The 20,895-nt window shown below is 36.9% G+C and overlaps 1 protein-coding gene across 7 annotated transcripts in view; it reads left to right on the top strand.

Annotated features, from left to right (window-relative positions):
- The window catches only part of LOC109720538, a gene marked incomplete at its 5' end in the record, with an annotated part of 34,388 nt that continues 14,045 nt past the window's right edge, over nt 553-20,895 (top strand). For 6 of the 7 annotated variants that reach the window (XM_020247732.1, XM_020247726.1, XM_020247727.1 and 3 more), the window contains 4 exon segments: nt 553-725; nt 808-913; nt 13,456-13,531; nt 17,047-18,595. In XM_020247732.1, coding sequence (XP_020103321.1) covers nt 553-725; nt 808-913; nt 13,456-13,531; nt 17,047-18,595 — 1,904 coding nt within the window. 7 annotated transcript variants of the gene reach the window in all.

Genomic DNA, 20,895 nt, shown 5'->3' with positions numbered 1-20,895 from the left:
AGATTGGATTAGTAGGGATAAACATAATTATAGTTTTAACATAATAATATTTTATCTAATTAATTAATACAAAATATTAATTAAATAATAATTAAACTTATTTAATTTACTAATTAATCATGAATATTGCTAAATAACCCTAATATTAATTAAATTATTAATTACTAATTAATAATTTAATTAATCAGAAGTAATTAATAAATTAATAAATAAATTAGTTAATAACAATTAGATATTTAAGTTAGTCAAAATATTAATTAATTAATCAATATAAATATTGATTATTGAATAAGTACATTAAAAAAATTAACTATTTAATTCAAAAATTAATTAAAATAATAAATTAATTTCTTAAACATGTTAATTATTAATAAAGTAATATTTTAACAAGTTAATTAATTGATTAACAAGGAATATTATATAATATGATGGAGCGGCATGTTAATTACTAATAAAAATATAAAATAATATTTTTACATGTTAATTAATTAATTAATTAGGAATATCTATATAACTCTTGAATCGAGAGTATTCCTGTGGCCTACGTGGCTGCTCCTCAGCGCCCCCCTCTCTACCGTCTCCCGTCGAGCTCCTTCGATCCTTCTTCTCTCCCGACAGCTGCCCCGATTTCCTCTCTCTCAACACCCATTGTTGTCCCCTCTGGCTCGGCACACCCCGTAGGGTTCGGAGATTTGCCGCAGCATCCGTTCGTGCTATCCTAGGCTGTTCGTACACCGAGCCCCCCTTTGCCGGCGGATGTGGGTTGGTTCGTACCGATGGAATTGACGGTTTGGCATCATTGCGCAGGTATGTTGGTGTGCTCCGTACCCCCACCCCCCTCTCTGTTTGTGGTCGCCATCCTGCCCCTTCCTGCTCTATTCCTCACCGCCTTCCCCGGCGCCGGCGGGCGTGGGTTAGTTCCTCCTCTCTCCCCGTGGTGGTACAGGATGGCTATGAAGCCAGCCTACCCCGCTCCCCTCATAACTGTTTGCTTCTCTTTCCGAAGTTGCAGCGGTTGCCTATAAATATGTGTGTGTGTATGCGGCGATGGCTCAACTCGCTCGCCTTGCTTTTGCCTTCGGTAGATCCGAACGAATTAGCTCATCTTCCTTCGATCCTTACTCATGTTAGCTTATTCTTCTGTTATTTGGGGGTTGCGAGGTTTGCTCGGGTTCTTTCTATTTACGAGGTTTGTGCCGGACTCCGTACAGGGCGTGTAAGTTCTTACATTCTTTTATGGATAGGTGCGAACTGAACGCTGGGTTTTCCCTTTTCTGGTAGGTCCTCCTCCTGTGCTTCGTAGGCTGTGCCGTCGTTCCACGTATTTTAGAAGGTTTGCTTTCACACTTCCGTGCTTAATTCCTTCGAGAAACTTTGTTACAGGAAGTCTTTTTAAAGTTTCCAGGAAAGATGCATCATACACATGGCACGTCTTAAGTTCGAAATCGCCTATTTGACTTTGTTGCACTCCGTAGTTTAACGCCTGCTGTACAGCAGAAAGGGGATTGATCTCGCTTAATACGAAATTTGATTTCCTTACCAATTTTCTCATTTGCTATAATTGGTTGTAACTATTAGTGGAATTTAAGTGGAGAAACTGGCCAATATCTCTGTTGCTTGAAATGCTAGGGCGCCCCAGTTTTCTTACCTTCGGAGATGGCGAATTTTTTAGCAAAACAAGGGGAGGGGAGTCTTTTTAGAATTTGCTATAAAAATGCTAGGACATCTTTTACGTTCATAATTTCTCATTCTTTGATCCCTTTGCCCCTACAATGTTGCCTCATCTTCGGTAACCGAAATGTCAATGATTCAGCTCTCATACAGTAAGTTGCTTGGGGAAATAACTGAGAAGCTGGGTGTTGCGCCTCCTGAGTGCATTATAACTGTCATTGCGGAGGGTTGGTATTTAGGATACGTAGATGCCGCAATTGCACGGAGTGCAACAGTCATTGAGAATGCACGTTGCTGGGGTTCTCCGTCCGCTGATTTAATTCTGGCAAAGGACGATGCAGCCCGTGCTGCTATTAACAGAATTAAGAGTGAGCTTCACTTGCATATAATTGATACAAATTATGACGATTTCATGTTGTATAAGAGTTTATATGATCATGTGACGGCCCAGCATACAGATTTGCTTGGTAAGTTTGAAAATCTACAGCGGGAGTATAATCTCCTAAAAGATTGTTACGCTTCCGCCGTCGCCGAAAGGGTGCAATATATAGACGAAAAAGTAAAAATGCAATGTACAATCGATGAATGCCAATTGGCCATTGGGCAGCTGCGTGCGGAAAAACCTGCCACGACTTCTGGCCATTCTGAAGCAGGATCTGCTTCTTAATCCTGCACTTTTCCCTTGGGGTTCCTACTCTACTCCAAGCTCTCATCCACCTGCTCTGCTGCTTGCTGCTCTCCTCCAAACTCTCATCCGGCTACTTCTGCTGTTTGCCTTCAGTTTACCGTTGAATGCTACGCTGGTTTACCAGCTCCTTTTTGTACTACTGGACTGCTTCTTATAGTTTAGTATATTTTGTGCTTGCTTCCCTTCGCCAAATACCACATGTACTTTGAACACCTCTTTCTTCTTGGTTCGGCTTTATGTCCTTTAGTATTGTAAAATATCAAATACATCCTTAGTTCAAATTGTGTCATGTGCTTTATGCTATACTTACATGTCCTTCAGTGTTCTTGGGGTCTACCATGTATATTTTAACCTTAAAATATGTCATGCTCTTTAAAAGTTAAATGATTTTTTTTGAGGTTGGAAATAATCTGTTCGGCAAAAAAATGTGAACTTAAACATGGTTCAACCGAGGCAGTATAGAAGAACTGCTTGATTTTCTGCCCCAAGGAGTGGAATTTCTTTATCATCGTCATCGTTACTGAAGTCATTCCCTTAAGATATCCTTCTGAGGGTACAAACCTCTTCCGGCCTGCCTCCAGATGCCATAGCACCTTTTGCCTCATCCGCTTAAAATCCCTAAAAAAAGGAAATTTGAATTTGCGCTCATATAAGAATCTAAAAACTCATACAAGCAGCAAATAAAAAGAGTCTAAACATCAGGAATAGTCGTGCAAACAATAAAAGTCTTTTGTTGTATAAGCATACGGCATAAGCGCTATACAATTAACCCGTGGCCTAAGCGCTATACAATTAGCCCGTGAAAAAGCCATATAATGTTTCGCATATTTTGCAAATATAATTAACTTTACCTTGGCCTTCTAATGATTACCTTCTCAAATATTTCAAATCCCACATGAATACATTTCTGTCATGATTCACTCGAAACATTGATATTGATGGTTTTCGTAATTATTTGGCCGTGGGAGCACTACGGACGGCCTGCTCAGCAGGCAACCAGTGGTTCTCATTTGTGCCCTGACTCAGACTTTTTTTATTTTTTGCCTAGGTGCTGGATCTTTCGTGGGGTCCTGGAATAACCAGCTGAATTCATAATTGCCTAATAGAATTCTGCTTTATATTTTTTCCCATCGTTTTTCCGTGCGCATCAAATTAACTAAAAAAAAAAAGAAGTCATAACAAAAATGGTGCTGAGACCATTTGTCCTATATGTGCAAATAGAATTCAGAAAATTAACTAAAAAAAAAAGAAGTCATAAGAAAAATGGTACTGAGACCATTTTGTCCTATATGTGCAAATAGAATTCGGACAGATCTTTTCCTGGGGTAGACCATGAGCCCGCTGCTTTACTTTAACATCAGCTTATTTCCGCATAGTTAATATTGATGATTCCGATAATTAATTGGCCATGACAGCACTACGGGTGTCATGGAATCCTTAATAGGGCGGCTGAACATTGAAATCCCTAACAAAATTCTACAGGGCTGGATGAATTAACCTACAGGGCTGGATGAATTAACGGGGAATGATGATCTGAATTGCATTAAGGTATTTGATGGGAGCTGATTTCTGAATTTCCCTAACTGAATTCTACATTACTCAGCTGTGGTTGCCTAGATGAATTATAGGAGGATACTGATCTGAATTAAATGAAGGTATTTGATGGGCATAAAATGTTACTTATTTGTTCTGTGTAGATTGGTTCTAAATTTGGCTTATGATTTGAACTGCAGCAGTTTTTTTCATGAGAAAAAAAAAAGGTTAGGATGAGGGAAATATATATATTTTGTTGTCCTCCTAATATTAAAAACTAAGATAAATTAGTTGACATGTGTTTTCTCTTTTTCCTTTTGAAAAATTGTCGACATGTGTTTTCTCTTTTCCCTAAATTGTTGACATGTGTTTTCTCTTTTTCCTTTTGAGAAATTATTCTTAAGTGAAGGCGAAAGTCGGGAACCTTACTTGAGCGGAAGTGCAAAATAATGATGTGAAATCTTGCTGCCTTAGTTATGTTTGTTTTGGTTGCTGAACTTCAGATATATTAGTTCGCCTTATTAGCAAAACTCAATAAACACTCAAGTTCAGCGAATGTTAATTAAAATATTGTGAAAGTAGCTGCATAAAAAGAAGTGGATTCTTTGTGACCTCAAATGATTTGCTGAGCAATGATGATACAGAATTGACAAAAGGTTAAGCTTGATGGGTTTGGGCCAACACTTGAGCCAATTGTTGGTTAAAAAAATTATATCCAATATGTGATATGTGATGATGCAAAATTGTTTGTTTGGCAATTGTTATACGGAATTAAAGAAAGTGCAGGCCTATGGTGATACGGAATTAAAAAATGGGCAAGCTTGATGGCCTTCGGGCAACACTTGCAACGATTGTTGGCTAAAAAATGTGCATCACATATATGACGATACGGAATTTTTAAAAACACAGGCTTGATAGCCTTAGAGCAAAACTTGCGACGGTTGTTAGCTAAAAGGAAAAAAAACCTATTGAGTGTGTGATGAAAAGAATGAAGATGTTCTAACTATCTGAGCTCAGCCGACTTTTTCAAAATCTTTTGGAATCACTAATTATCCATTTCTCTTTGCTGCTGCTCTTTATGCTTAATTTGCAAGTATTCTCCAGACCAGCCTGCATCTTTTGCTTTCTTATTCGTATTCTTCGGTTGTGCATCATGAGTACCATAGTTCTTTTGCTTTTTTGTTGGTTTACTGTGTTTGATTCATGTTAGGAATTGTGCAAGGTAAATAATGTGGGTGTATGTAAATACGGTTTTGCACTCATTTCATGTTTAATAGTCACACTCATGCTTCGGAAGTATATTGAGGAGGAAATTTTGTTCAGATTTCCAATAACTATGACCAAAATTAGTTGGCGATGCTTTCTTTGCATTTCTGTAATAATACCTTGATGTTTCATTATATTTGTTTATTCTGTGCTTAACTTAACTAAAGGAAATCTCTTAGTTTTGTGCTTCATTTGCAAGTATCGTACAAAAAGTTGCCGTAGTTTGTTCGTAATATCAGAATTTATACTTGCCATATACCCTGTCGTGCAGTTTGTTCTTAATATCTGGTCAGTCCTTGGTGGGATCGGCTCAACTCAATTGCAAGTACTAATTGTCGATCGGATTGGCAGGGTTTCATTGCTGTTTTACTTTTGGAGCAGCTGAATTGTGGGGATTCCTATACATGTTGCGATCTCTGAATCTGGTTGTTATTTTACCACAAGGATGCTTATCTCCACCAGTAGAAAACCTATTGAAAAATGTTGGGAAACAGTCCTCAACCAATTGACTTGAATAAAACTTTTCTTTGTGAAAAAGTTGTAGGCGGAAGCTGTCGGAGAACTTTAGCAATAACCGAATCACTTTTGGGATCGATCAAATAACCCAGGGAAGAGAACTTCGCCTTGAACTCCACAATTGGCTGCTTGATACTTTTGAGATGGTTTTCAACTCGCATTTCCACAAACTTTGTTTTTGTCAAGGGTCTACAGATTTCGCTGAATACTTTTCTCAACTCCCTGTATGACAGCCTTTGGAACATGAAAATCCTTTTAAGCTAATACTAAAACCACGCAACCTAAGGGTTTTCGGAGTCAACTGAGACGCGTGCTCGATATACGGGAGGTCGTGCTCATAATTCGGAGCACAATGGTTCGTTGTGGGAGGTATGAGAGCGACCCGAAAATTAGCAAACTGTCCGCACTCGAGGTAAATCGTGTCGAAAAAGATGATTCGGAATGCGCTGATCCTAAATGAGGTGAGCACTATGATCAACACTGACCAGCGATCGCTGTGCTCACCTCCAGAGCCATTGGGCCAAACTCGGATCGCTAGAAAAGCAAGAACAACACAGAAATACATAAAAACTGGGTTAAAAGCTTGCCGGGTAGGGAGCAGCTAGGGCATGCAATTTTCATGCTTTTCCCTCTCTCTCTATGTTTATATATACAATTTCCATGCATTTCCCTCTCTCTCTCTATGTTATCTGTTATCTACTTTGGTTCTGCTGTCTACTGTTGATTGGGTTCCCTTTTTATTTGACTTATTTATTATTTATTTTTTTATTTATTTATGGTTTACATGCTGATTTTGCCCCCTTTTCCCTTGGACGAATTCTCTGATAATTTATTCTCTTCTCGATGAATTTCCTGATAATTTATCTGCTTACTTGCTCACGTTTTAAAATAGTTTACTTGGAAGTGTTGTCTAATCTGTGGTTTTTATTGCCCATCCTCTCGCATTTAGTGCAGGCCTTATATTTTCCTTGGTTTCTCTTTACTCCTTTTTGTCCTATGCTATGATGACCTCCCCCTTACATATGAATTATTCGTGATGCACACTGGTCTGGGAGGTGTTTTCTGCGGCTAGCTTCATAATGTACCAACTAATCTGTTTCTTCACCGGCAAAGGGCGGACTTTGGATGGCCTTTTGCTCTAGGCAACCAGTTCCCCTTATTTGGGCTGTAAATACTTTCGGTGTACATGCCGATTGTAGGTAAATCCCCAATACTGAGTGTGCAGTGTGCGCAGGCCTTATATTTTCCTTGGTTTCTCTTTACTCCTTTTTGTCCTATGCTATGATGACCTCCCCCTTAGATATGAATTATTCGTGATGCACACTGGTCTGGGAGGTGTTTTGTGCGGCTAGATTCATAATGTACCAACTAATCTGTTTCTTCACCGGTAAAGGGCGGACTTTGGATGGCCTTTTGCTCTAGGCAACCAGTCCCCCTTATTTAGGCTGTAAATACTTTCGGTGTACATGCCGATTGTAGGTAAATCCCCAATACTGAGTGTGCAGTGTGCGGCGCCAATCTGATGATGTTGGATGATGGGGAGTAGTCTGAGGACAATAACTTACACATAGAAGTAGAGACAACATCTATACTGCCTGTTTTGAACTATTTTTTAGTTCACATGTTTTTGTTCAGCTGCTTACTTTTTATCTTGAGAAGTAAATTAACCCTTTAGAGTACATGGTATATTTTAGACTGAAGATACATGGTATATCCCAATAACACCCAAGGAAAGGTAGGTATAATGAAAAGTACGTGCCACAATTTAAACTAAGGATGCATTTGAGACCTCTGAATACAAAACAGAATTCTAAATCCTGAATTCCAGTTCCAGAATTCAAGTAGGTAATCTAGATTTCAGCTGGACCAGTGTAGTTAATTTCCCTATATTCTTCATGGAATTCCCAGGTTTCTAGCTGAATTCCTGCTTATCTAGCTGAATGAATTATGGTTCCTGAATCAGCAACCTTTTATGAGCAATAGTGCGTATTGGTTTCCATGCTAGGTTCTACAGTCAGTTACCTTGAATACTACAGTCGGTTACCCTGAATGCTGAAAATGGATTGTACATAATGTATGTTTGTTTCCCTTATATTCTTCATGAGATTTAAAGTCCCTACCTTTTTGGAAAGCAATGATGGTATGATGGCCTATTCTATAGGCAACCAGGCACTTTAATTTGTGCTCAGAATGCTTTCAGTATGAATGCGGTTTTTTTGCCGGTTAACATTAGGAACCAAGCAGGCTTTGATTCCAAAGTTACAATATTTGATAACTAGGAGAATCTGCGCAATGCATATTTGTCGTCCCTATATTCTTGATGGAATTCTTAATTGTCTACTTGAATTCTAAATTTTCTATCTGAATTCTCCCCTATCTAATTGAATGCTCAGTACCAAGCCTGGATATGTTGTTTGAATCGCACCAAGTTTTTTGCCCTATACGCAAGGTGCGAATTCAGGATGCTGAATTCTCACAGCAGTATTCTAGGATTCATTTCTCTAGCTTCTCACATGTTAGAATTACACATAAAAAATTGTGGATTAGAAATTCGAATTCTGGATTCCGAATTCTGGAATGTGCCTTACATCCGCAAGCTTTCAAATTTGACAATTCAAGGCTTAAAAGGTGAGAAAGGAAAAATGACCAAATCATTGTGGCTTACATCAGCAGCCTTTCAGATTTGACAATTCAAGGCTTAAAAGGTGAGAGGTTAAAAATGTACAATTCACAATCCGTATTTAGCGCTATTTGTGATTATTTGTTAGTTGCAAAAGCTTCAGGTTTTGCATACACACTGATGCAAATGTCCTTCTAATTCTTTGGTCTTCCTGTATCCTTAATGGACAATTTTATTTCTGGTTATCAGGTTGAGTTTTTTTAACGTTTTGTATGACTTCTTCAGCTGTTTAGTTAAAAAAAATTATCCTCACTGGATTTGTTTTCTATCTTTTTTCCCCTCTTAAGATTTTTGTGTAGGATTTTGATTAATTTCACTGGTATCAATTACCTCAGTTTTCTAAAATTGCATAGTAAATAGATATTTTCTCTATCAAGTCTTGCATACTTTCCATGTGCATTGAATCGCTTCATGTTGGGAAGGTTCGGTCTGAAATCTGGGTTCTGAATTCAGAATACAAACTCTGGACAAAGGATCTTTATTTTCCTTATATTCTTCATAGAATTCCAAATTGCATAGCTTAATCCTGAATTCCCATGCTATGCTGATCTTCTCCTTGAATATCAAATAATTGCGGTAATCGAGAGGGGCGCAACCCTCCTTCCTTGCTGATGGGGTACTTTCGATGGCCTATTCTATAGGCAACCAGTTCTTCTTATTTGTGCCTTATGCAACTAGCACTACTAACTAATGAGACTTCAGTTTCAAACTGATGATGTTCGATTTCGTGGAGAATCTGAGCAAAGAATATTTGTTGCCTTTCTATTCTTCGTGGAATTCCAGATTGCCTACTTGAATTCTCAATTCTCTAGCTGAATTCTACATTACTTAGCTGTGGTTGCCTGGATGAATTATAGGAGGATACTGATCTGAATTAAATGAAGGTATTTGATGGGCATAAAATGTTACTTATTTGTTTCGTGTAGCTTGGTTCTAAATTCGGCTTATGATTTGAACTGCAGCAGTTTTTTCCGTGAGGAAAAAAAAAGGTTAGGATGAGGGAAATATATATATTTTGTTGTCCTCTTAATATTAAAAACTAAGATAAATTAGTTGACATGTGTTTTCTCTTTTTCCTTTTGAAAAATTGTCGACATGTGTTTTCTCTTTTCCCTAAATTGTCGACATGTGTTTTCTCTTTTTCCTTTTGAGAAATTATTCTTAAGTGAAGGTGAAAGTCGGGAACCTTAGTTGAGTGGAAGTGCAAAATAATGATGTGAAATCTTGCTGCCTTAGTTATGTTTGTTTTGGTTGCTGGACTTCAGATAAATTAGTTCACCTTATTAGCAAAACTCAATAAGCACTCAAGTTCGGCGAATGTTAATTAAAATATTGTGAAAGCAGCTGCATTAAAAAAAAGTGGATTCTTTGTGACCTCAAATGATTTGCTGAGCAATGATGATACAGAATTGACAAAAGGCTAAGCTTGATGGGCTTGGGCCAACACTTGCGACAATTGTTGGTTAAAAAAATTATATCCAATATGTGATATGTGATGATGCAAAATTGTTTCTTTGGCAATTGTTATACGGAATTAAAGAAAGCCCAGGCCTATGGTGATACGGAATTAAAAAATGGGCAAGCTTGATGGCCTTCGGGCAACACTTGCAACGATTGTTGGCTAAAAAATGTGCATCACATATATGACACTCCGGAATTTTAAAAAACACAAGCTTGATGGCCTTAGAGCAAAACTTGCGACGATTGTTAGCTAAAAGAAAAGAAAAGTCTATTGACTGTGTGATGAACAGACTGAAGATGTTCTAACTATCTGAGCTCAGCCGACTTTTTCAAAATCTTTTGGAATCACTAATTATCCATTTCTTTTTGCCGCTGCTCTTTATGCTTAATTTGCAAGTATTCTCCAGACCAGCCTGCATCTTTTACTTTCTTATTCGTATTCTTCGGTTGTACATCATGAGTACCATAGTTCTTTTGTTTTTCGTCGGTTTACTGTGTTTGATTCATGTTAGGAATTGTACAGGGTAAATAATGCGGGTGTATGTAAATACGGTTTTGCACTCATTTCATGTTTAGTGGTCGCACTCATGCTTCGGAAGTATATTGAGGAGGAAATTTTTTCCGGATTTGCAATAACTATGACCAAAATTAGTTGGCAATGCTTTCTTTGCATTTCTGTAATAATACCTTGATGTTTCATTCTATTTGTTTATTCTGTGTTTAACTTAACTAAAGGAAATCTCTTAGTTTTGTGCTTCATTTGCAAGTATCCTACAAAAAATTGCCGCAGTTTGTTCGTAATATTCGAATTTATACTTGCCATATACCCTGTTGTGCAGTTTGTTCTTAATATCTGGTCAGTCCTTGGTAGGGTCGACTCAGCTAAGTTCCCTGCATTTTTTGCCCTCGAAAGCTTTCTAACATGTTTGTCGTTACTTCTAATTTATTGTGTTTAGTTCTTAGCTTTTGCATCCCCCGCGAACTACACTAGGTGATCTGAACATAATGGACCGGTGATTACTTTGTTCCCCTGTTTGTCTCACATATGTTGGCATCATTATATAGTCCTTTTAGCTCAGTCCCGTTTCACTCCTCTTTGCCTGCTTTAATTTAAATTTTTACAGTTATTTTTTGCATTTTTCTTTAGCTCTAGCCTCTTTGTACTTCCTAATGTTTCTTGCACTCTTTTCGCAATTAGGAGTAGTACAAGCTAAATGATGTTGTTGTTTCGCAGCCACCTTCCGTGTGCAACCGCTGCCTGGCCCTTTCCCCTCAGTGCATTAGCTGTCTTTATATTCAATCGAAAACTGGCCTTAAAGAAAAACATGGTATTTGGTGCATCTAAAAGTTTAGAATTCAGAATTTTGATTTGTTTTACATCCAGATATTTCCTGTGTGTTAAAGGCTTGAATTCGTAATGATAACCAGCTTCTCCAATGGTTTATGTCCTATATTCCTTTCTTTTTCTTGCAGTTCTTCTATGCTGCCTCTTTTGAACCATCTTTCAGTTCACATGTTTTAGAATTCGTGGCATATTTTAGACTAAAGATACATGGTATATCTCAATAACTCCCAAGGAAATATGAGTATAATGAAAAGTACATGCCGCGGTTTAAACGCAAGATGCAGTTGAGACCTCTCAGTACAAAACAGGATTCTAAATCCTAAATTCCAGTTTCAGAATTCAAGTAGGTAATCTAGAATTCGGCTAGACCAGTGTAGTTAATTTCCCTATATTCTTCATGGAATTCTGAAGTTCCTAGCTGAATTCCTGCTTATCTAGGTGAATGAATTCCGGTTCCTGAATCAACAGCCTTTTATGAGGAACAGTGCGCATGGCTTTCCATGCTAAATTCTACAGGCGGTTACCCTGGACACTGAATATGCATTGTACATAATGTATGTTTGTTTCCCTTATATTCTTCATGCGATTTGGGATTGCATAGGTGAATTGTAGATTCACAAGCTTGAGAAAAGATTCTACCTTCTTGGTAAGCAATGGTGGTATTTTTTGATGGCCTATTCTATAGGCGACCAACCACTTTGATTTGTGCTCAAAATGCTTTCAGTATGTATGCGGGTTTTCTTGCCAGTTAACATACATTTCCCTCTGAGAATTTTCATGTTTTTCTTTCGACTGTCAGCATTGCAGTATAATTCATACTCGAAATTGTATAACATGTGAAGTTTCGATCTTTCCCCTCACTGTGTGCTGCATTTATTTGGAATCTAAGTTGTCTAATTGAATTCTTTACCCTGACTGTATGGTACATGTATTTGGAGTCTAAGTTGGCAAACTGAATCCTAAATTATCTTGCTGAATTCTTCAAGTTAACATACATTTTTCTCTGAGAATTGCCATGCTTTTCTTTCGGCTGTCAGCATTGCACTTTAATTCTTACTCGAAATTGTATAACGTGTAAAGTTCCGCTCTTTCACCCACACTGTTTGCTGCATTTATTTCGAATCTAAGTTGTCTAATTGAATTCTAAATTATCTTGCTGAGATTTTATAACATGCGAAGTACCGGTCTTTTTCCTTGACTGTATGCTGCATGTATTTGGAGTCTGAGTTGGCTTACTGAATCCTAAATTATCTTGCTGAATTCTGCTGGCTGAGAATTCCATAGAACTACCTTCTCTGTATTGGCCAGCTGAATTTCCAATTGCCTAGCAGGGGCCTGTGTTCCTAATTCAAGTCTCTAGAATCTGAATTGTACTATCAGAATAAGAGTAGGTAAAGAAAAAGGGCTTCTTAATTTTGCACCAGCTTCCTGTTTATATGAAACAATATATATGAGTTTGCTTTCCAGGTTCTGAAATCTGGAGTCTGAATGCAGAATACAAACTCTGGACAAAGGATCTTTATTTTCCTTATATTCTCCATAGAATTGCAAATTGCAAAGTTTAATTCTGAATTCCCATGTTATGATGATCCCCTCCTTGAATATCAAATAATGCGCTAATTGAGAGGGGCGCAACCCTCCTCCGCTGTTGATGGGATACTTTGGATGGCCTATTCTATAGGCAACCAGTTCCTCTTATTTGTGCTGGAATACTTGCAGTTACTTATGCAACCAACCATAATAACTAATGAGGCTTCAACGTCAGACTAATGATGTTCGATTTCATGGAGAATCTGAGCAAAGAATTTTTTGTTTCCTTTCTATTCTTCGCAGAATTCCGGATTGCCTACTTGGATTCTCAATTCTCTAGCTGAATTCTAAATTCTCTAGCTGAATTCTAATTTCATAAATTAAAAAGTATAATTCAGAATCACACTAAAGTGCTTGGTCCGTATAGAAGATTGAATTTGGAAATTATGGCCTGATTTGCATTAGGGTATTTGGTGCATATGAAAGATTCAAATTCAGCAATCTAAGTTGCGACGGTGATGTCCCAGAATTTGGAATTCTGCATTCTTAAAGGTTAAAATTGCATATGGAGAAATTAGAGTTTAAAATTGTGAATTCTGTATTTGGGGTTTTGGATATTGTTTTGCATCGACACCATTTTAGAATTCAGAATTCAAATATTACAAGGTTAAGACTTGAAAGCTTAAAATTTCCAATGCAGAATTGTATTTCAAAGATTGCAAACATTGATTATCTGTTTAAATTTCCAGCTTTTTTTGTTTGCAGGGTCCCAGCCTGTCTGCTGCTGCTCATTCGAGTCTTGGTATTTATCACAAATTCTGATTATTGGTGGCTCCAAGAGGTGTAGATTTTAATTACGCGTTTTATTTCTAGCACACTTTCCTCTTGAATGCCCCTGCATGTTAGTCCATTTACTTTCTTGAAATTTATCTGCAGCTCTTATGCCTTGCTCTTGAATTTTGTCTATACTTTACATTCCAAAGTAGTTTGTTTCCGGCTGCATTATTTCTATGCTATTTGATTGGTTTCCATATCCTGCTTTAGTCTGCAGTTTATTATTCAACTTCTTTGCTCTGATTATCGACTCTTCTATTTTTCGTGCAGATGTTGAATTTGTCAACAATTTTTTTCCCTGTTCAAATTCCCATGGCTCGATTATTTATACTGTTGGTTGTAGCTAAGCATTAAAGAAAGATATTGGAATTGCCCCTTGCATGAATCTACTGATATATCTTCTATTTCTTTTCCTACAAAATGGTGCTTTGGAGAATAACCCGGTGAAAATATCATTTTGTTTTGGGGATAACGAATGAACTCTGTAAATATAAAATACTAATCCTAGAAATATTTAATCTATTATACAATAAAGTGTTTGCAGCACAATCATGCATTGTAAATTTAATTAATCACGATAATGTTTAACATTTATTCAACAGTTTTTCAAAAAAATGTTTTGCGAGCAGGGTTTTATAGAGCAACCTCTTAACATCGCGCAGCAGTAATCCCGGCGGTCCAGTGTGTGTTCTGGTTGTCAGGGTGTGAATTGCGGGCTTATCGGGATAAGAACAATTTTTTTTAATTGACCTCAAAACACACACAAACATTCGTTATAGATATTTTCTAGAAATGCGATCATGTTGATCACACGGCGAACATTACACCTTTGGTTTCCACTTTTCTTCAACTATTCTTTGGTGAATATTCAATTCACTTCTTTGCCAAAGAGTTATTGAAGGCAAGGCCAAATCAAAATTGTAATCTTCACTGTGTGATCATCATGAGCATCTTTCCAGAAAATAACTATAACGAATGTTTGTGTGTGCTTTGAGGTCAGTTAATAAAAATTGTTCTTATCCCGATAAGCCCGCAATTCACACCCTGACAACCCGAACACACACTGGACCGCCAGGATTACTGCTGCGCGATGTTAAGAGGTTGCTCTATAAAACCCTTCTCGCAAAACATTTTTTTTGAAAACTGTTGAATAAATGTTATACATTATCGTGATTAATTAAATTTACAATGCATGATTGTGATGCAAACACTTTATTGTATAATAGATTCAATATTTGTAGAATTAGTATGTTTTATATTTACAAAGTTCTATGCCTACATATATTTTATTATAGACTAGAAATTTTTTAACATTACGGTGCTAAAAAAATATCCGTTTTTTATTAGGCCTCTTAGGTTGTAACTCTTCCCCCCCCCCCTCACAATTCAACTTAAATAAAGATTGCGAAGTAACAAATTCTAAAAGAAATTGAGTAATGAGCCGATGGTAAAAACATAGAGGAGCAAAATATGCATAAAAAATTGCATCAGCCTGCTTCTACATTCCTGCTCCGCGTTGCCTAGCAGCTTCGCGCATAGCGTAGCATATCCCCGCAACAGGCGGTAAAATCGTAGAGAAGCAAAATACGCATACAAAATTACATCAGCCTCCTTCCTCATTCCTTCTCCGTATTGCCTAGCATTTCCTCACATTACCTACCACCCGTATTGCCAGAAATTTTATTTAGACTAATGAAAAGTTTTGAGAAATTATTTAGGTTAGTTACAAGGCCTTAAGTTCTACATAACACTTTCATATTTTTTACGACAAAATAATTTTGTTGCGTGCATCGACATTTAAAACGTTCCTGTCTTTATAGTTAATATCTAAATGGATACGTTCTATATTTTGGTTATTGGTATATTTTATAATTTATATTCACATAATGCAGTCATAAATTTGCGTAGGGCTGCTGTGTTGTTATAAACTTGATGATTCTCTAGCAGCCTTTTTTCATAATAAGCTCTATCGATCAATCCTTTCAGCATGAATCCTTGCAGTGTTGATCTAACTGCGCCCACAAAAATTTCAACTTCTATATTTTCTTACTATTTTCTAAGCTGTTCGATTCTTAACTGCAAACCTGAAATCAAAAGCTAAAATTAATATTTTAGGATTTTGAAATAGCCTACAGGGACAAGAAAATGAAAAAATTGGGGGTTATGGCCTCTACAGACCTGACACTTTGCTAAATTTTATTTTATATTATTAGTACAGTTGGCATCTACGTAATATTTATTGTTTTTTCCTCAGAATGATGTTGTCACCTTAATATCTGTATAGATAGTTTTTATTTTTTGGTATATTTTATATTTACATAAGACACTAATAATTTCTACAATGCCGGCTATAAACTGTTCGATTCTCAATTACCCCTTTTTCCATGACAAGTTTTACCAACCAATTCTTTCAGTGTAAGTTTAAAGATTATGTGCATTGATTAAAAAAAATGAATATGAACCCTAAACAAATCTTAAAATCAAGATTTAGGATTTCAATATTTAGAATATAACAATCCTTTTTCTCTCTAAGTATTTTCTCTCGAGTAGTTCTTTTACCATAACAAGTTTTTGCAATCAATCCTTGCGTCATAAGTTTAAATAAAAATTTGTTCTATGTCATTTGAACACTTGATATCTACATAATATTTTCATAACTTTCACCGGAAAATGATTTTGTTGCCTGAATGTTTGTATAGTTAAGTTTTATATTTTGGTAAGTAGTATATTTTATATTTACATAAGGCACAAATAATTTCTATTCTGTCACTTATAAATTGTACAATTGTCTGGTAGTTCTTTTTTCGGAAACAGTCTTTTGCGGTCAATCCTTTCAGCATAAGTTTAAATGTGAAAATTGTAGATAAAGATAAAGTGACTGGTTAATTAGAAATGTGTTATACGGAGTATCCTATGCTACTCCATATAATAATTTGGGTCTTATTTGCTTCATTCTATTGTCTCTAAAGTGTGTACCTAAAATCGCAGCTTAAATTCAAATTCCAGGAACCTGGAATAGCCTATAGCCTACGCTTGATATCTACAGAATATTTCTATAATGTTTACTGCAAAATGATTTTGTTACCTTTGTTAGCACTTATTTATTATCTTCTTCTACCCTTTACTTTTCTATCCCTACGTCTAACCAACTTTAGTTGATTACTTCGAATGAGAATGTTTGTAATTCTCTAAGTACTATGCATTTATGGAAACAAGAGCTATCTATTTATTACGTTTATTTGTTGTTCATAGGTTCTCAAAGCAAATTTATTTTACGTTTTATTTGCTCTGTGCTTTAGTTTACATCAAAATCTATATTGTTATAATTTATTTCCTTTGTTCCCGCTTTTTTACCATGCGTATAAATTTTTATAAGTTATACATGCAAATTTTTTACTTCTCTTCATGGTTGTTAAATTGCCTTTTTCTTTACACATATTTAATTTTACTCTTTGCTCTTTACGCGGATTTAATTTTACTCTTTGCATTCTTCACTAAATGATAGTTCTTTGTCACACTTAGATGGATGTTGCATTCATTGCCCGAGAAAATAGAAAGCGTCGAAAAGTTATTCTTAACCAGCGTAGAAATAAGGAAATAATTCAGACTGTTGAACTTGAACATCGAACAAATAGAACCATTGATGTTATCAATTCTGGAGTTGCATCAGGGCCTTCTACTATTTCACTGGATCCTGCTAACCAATTGCATCTTGGGTTACCGGAATATGAATGTCAATTCTGTGGTGCGTTACTGTGGTATAATGAAAGAATTTATAAATCTCGAAATGAACATATACCAAGATTTTCGTTGTGTTGTCAAGAAGGCCGAATATACCTACCATTGTTACGCGAAACACCGCATATTTTAGAAACTTTATTGGATTACCAAGGTGGAAGGGAAGGTCGCAAATTTAGAGACAATATTAGACTATACAATTCTATGTTCGCATTTACCTCAATAGGTGCAAAAGTTGATACAGGAATTAATAAGAGCCCAGGTCCATATGTCTTTAGAATTAATGGCCAAAATCATCATATAATTGGTTCTCTTCTCCCAAGTGATGGACATCGGCCCAAATTTGCACAACTTTATATTTACGATACTGAGAATGAGGTCGCCAATAGGATGAATGCATTCGGCACAGATGGTAATTTGCAGAATATTGACAGAAATATTGTAGCAGATTTGATACAAATGTTTGATTGTGAAAATGAAATTGTTAAAGCCTTTAGGATGGCAAGAGATCGTTTTGTACAGGATGATTTCATGCCCATGAGATTGCGAATAATTGGTTCACGTGGAGAAGTCTTACAACAATATAATCGTCCTTCATGCGCTGAAATTGCTGGTCTGATTGTTGGCGATTTGGGTAGTGTGGATCGGCATCGTGATATTATTGTCGATCATAAAACAGAAGGCTTAAAACGTATTAGTGATTTGCATCCTTCTTTCATGGCGATGCAATATCCCATTTTATTTCCCTATGGTGAAGATGGTTTTAGACTTGGCATACAGTGTAGGCAAACATCTCGCAGAAAAACGAACTCTAGGCAATATATTACAATGCGTGAGTTTTATGCCTATAGGATGCACAATAGATTAGAGGAAGGAAAGACTTTAATCAGTGGAGGCAAACTTTTTCAGCAATATATTGTTGATGCTTTCTCCTGTGTTGAAGAAGAAAGGTTGCAATACATCAGGAGAAATCAAACAAATTTGAGGTCTGAGATATATAAAGGTATTAGAGATGCTGTTGTTGAAGGGGATATAGATGGTGATGCAATTGGCAAACGGATTATATTACCATCAAGTTTTACTGCCGGTCCTCGCTACATGATACAAAATTATCAAGATGCCATCGCTATCTGCAGACAATTTGGGCCTCCTGATTTATTCATTACATTTACCTGTAATGCACAATGGCCTGAAATTCGAGACGCTTTGCAGTTTATTAATGGCCAAAAAGCTGAAGATAGACCTGATATTGTTAGCAGAGTATTTAAATTAAAATTGGAAGCGTTAATGGAGGATATTAAAAAAAAACAATATTTTGGCAAATCAATCGCCGGTATGTCAGCATTCCACTTTTTGTCTTCACTTTTCTTTCCATGATTTGGCTGCAGAATTGTATGCCGTCGAATTCCAAAAGCTAATATATATTGTCCTTACTTTTATAAGTTTCTCATTACATTCCACCTGTTGACTTTACTTTTCTTTCTATAATTTGGCCGCAGAATTGTATACCGTCGAATTCCAAAAGCGGGGTCTTCCTCATGTTCATATGTTAATATGGTTACATACGGATCATAAATATTTGACAACTTCAGAGATAAATTCAATTATTTCTGCTGAAATACCTGATCAGATTAATGACCCAATTGGATATGCATCTGTTGCAAAATTTATGATACATGGCCCATGTGGATTGGCTAAACCGGGAGCACCATGTATGGTAAAAGGTCGATGCTCAAAATATTATCCGAAAGAATATAAAACTGAAACTGTTATAACTGAAGATGGATTTCCTATTTATAGAAGAAGAAAAACGCATCTTCATGCGTTGAAAGCTGGTATTGAACTTGATAATAGATTTGTTGTCCCTCACAATTTACGATTGGTTATCAAATATCAAGCTCATATTAACGTTGAATGGTGTAATAAATCGAGGCTTATTAAATATTTATTCAAGTATATCAATAAAGGTCCGGATAGATCTGCAGTTGTTATAGAAAATAATGTACATGTAAGGTACCTGATTTTAAATGTAAAAGTGGAAATAAATAAAAATAGTGTGGGATACTATTTTTATTGGACTTATAGACATAAATTATAAGTCTAGAGTGACCCGTGTTGAAATGGAAGCGAAAACAGAAGATTTAGAATTTTCTGTGAGAGACAGGGCAGACGAAAAATATCTGTACCGTGCTGCTAAACTGAATGTGAATAGTGTTCTTGGATAACTTGGAGGCCAAGTTTCCTAGATAACTTGGAGGCCAAGTTTCCTATGAAACTTGGAGGCTAAGTTTCCTATGACACTTGGAGACCAAGTTTCCTATGAAACTTGGAGGCCAAGTTTCCTATATATATATATAGGGGACTTGAGCATTTTCTTTCTTTCTCCCTCACACTTGCAACCAAAGAGAAATATCTCTCTCTCTCTAACAATTTCTCCACCAAAGAGAGGAATTGGAGGTGCATTTGGAGAAGAAAAAGGTTGCTTGGAGGTGAAGTCTTCATCCTCTTCATTACTTGGTTTGAGGAAAAGCTTGTGTTTGAGGTGCCTAAACGCGTGTGAAGCGTCGGTTCGTCGATTCGTCGAGCAGGTGCGACCGAAGAGTAAAGCGGCGACTAGGGAACGTGCAATTGAGAACCTAGCCTCGTGATAGCGGTAAAAGGTGGGGGGTGTCATCCCGAAACATCCGGGTTTCCTTTTATGCCTAAGTTAATTTTATTCATCATATATTGATTGAGCATTATAGGATTAGTAAAGTATATTTCCATTCCTTGCATGCTTACTTAGTAGTGTAGCGGTATGGACCTAACACTTGGACTAGGGAGGCATGAGGATTGGGTCTTGAGACAAAGAATCCTATAGTGGCAAAAGTGATGAATTTGGACATAGCCTAGTAGAGTGGCATTGAACTAGTGTAGGAGAGACACTATGACATGAACAAATAACATGTAGAATAATTGAGACATTTACTACAATGACTAAACGAGTGGCATTGAGTCTAGTGTAGTAAACTCGACATGTACTTAGGGATAGTAGAGATCCCGGCATCTAGGATGCATTGTACATTGTGCAGCAGAGGCACGTTGACCCTTGTAGATAGGGTATCCTCTTGTGAGGATTGGATCATACTCACTAGTCTGTTTTTGCTTGTCGGTGGTCGCTCCACCGAGGCACGAGTCTCCGGAGTACTTCACTAGGGGCAGACGTAGTTGTCCCGCAGACGGTCTCGGTGTGCGAGTGCAGTTTCTCCTCACCTATGAGATTGAGAGTGAGTCGGGGTTGACCCCGGGGTGGCAACCTTCGGGTTGGCCATGAGATTGGATACTACCGAGGCATAGTTGCACGACGCACTGTGTAGCTCGTTCATTTGGATTATTGAGGCATAGTAGCATGTGCAGATACATCACTATGTAGTAGCTCATTTCCAAGCAGATTGGGTAAAGAATATGAATGGCATAGCAGATTTGCATTCATACCTTGAGTTGACATTGAGACATAGTAGCATGTTGTAGATACATCACTATGTAGTAGCTCATTTCCATTATTGTTGAAGCATAGTATCATGATTAGTAGAATATCATTGCTATGTTCATGCATTACCTCGAGTAGACATAGTGTATGTTGTAGATTGCATT

The sequence above is a fragment of the Ananas comosus genome, linkage group 14, assembly GCF_001540865.1.
Source record: "Ananas comosus cultivar F153 linkage group 14, ASM154086v1, whole genome shotgun sequence".
NCBI classification, from domain to species: Eukaryota; Viridiplantae; Streptophyta; class Magnoliopsida; order Poales; family Bromeliaceae; genus Ananas; species Ananas comosus.
This window is presented reverse-complemented; position numbering and strand designations above follow the sequence as displayed.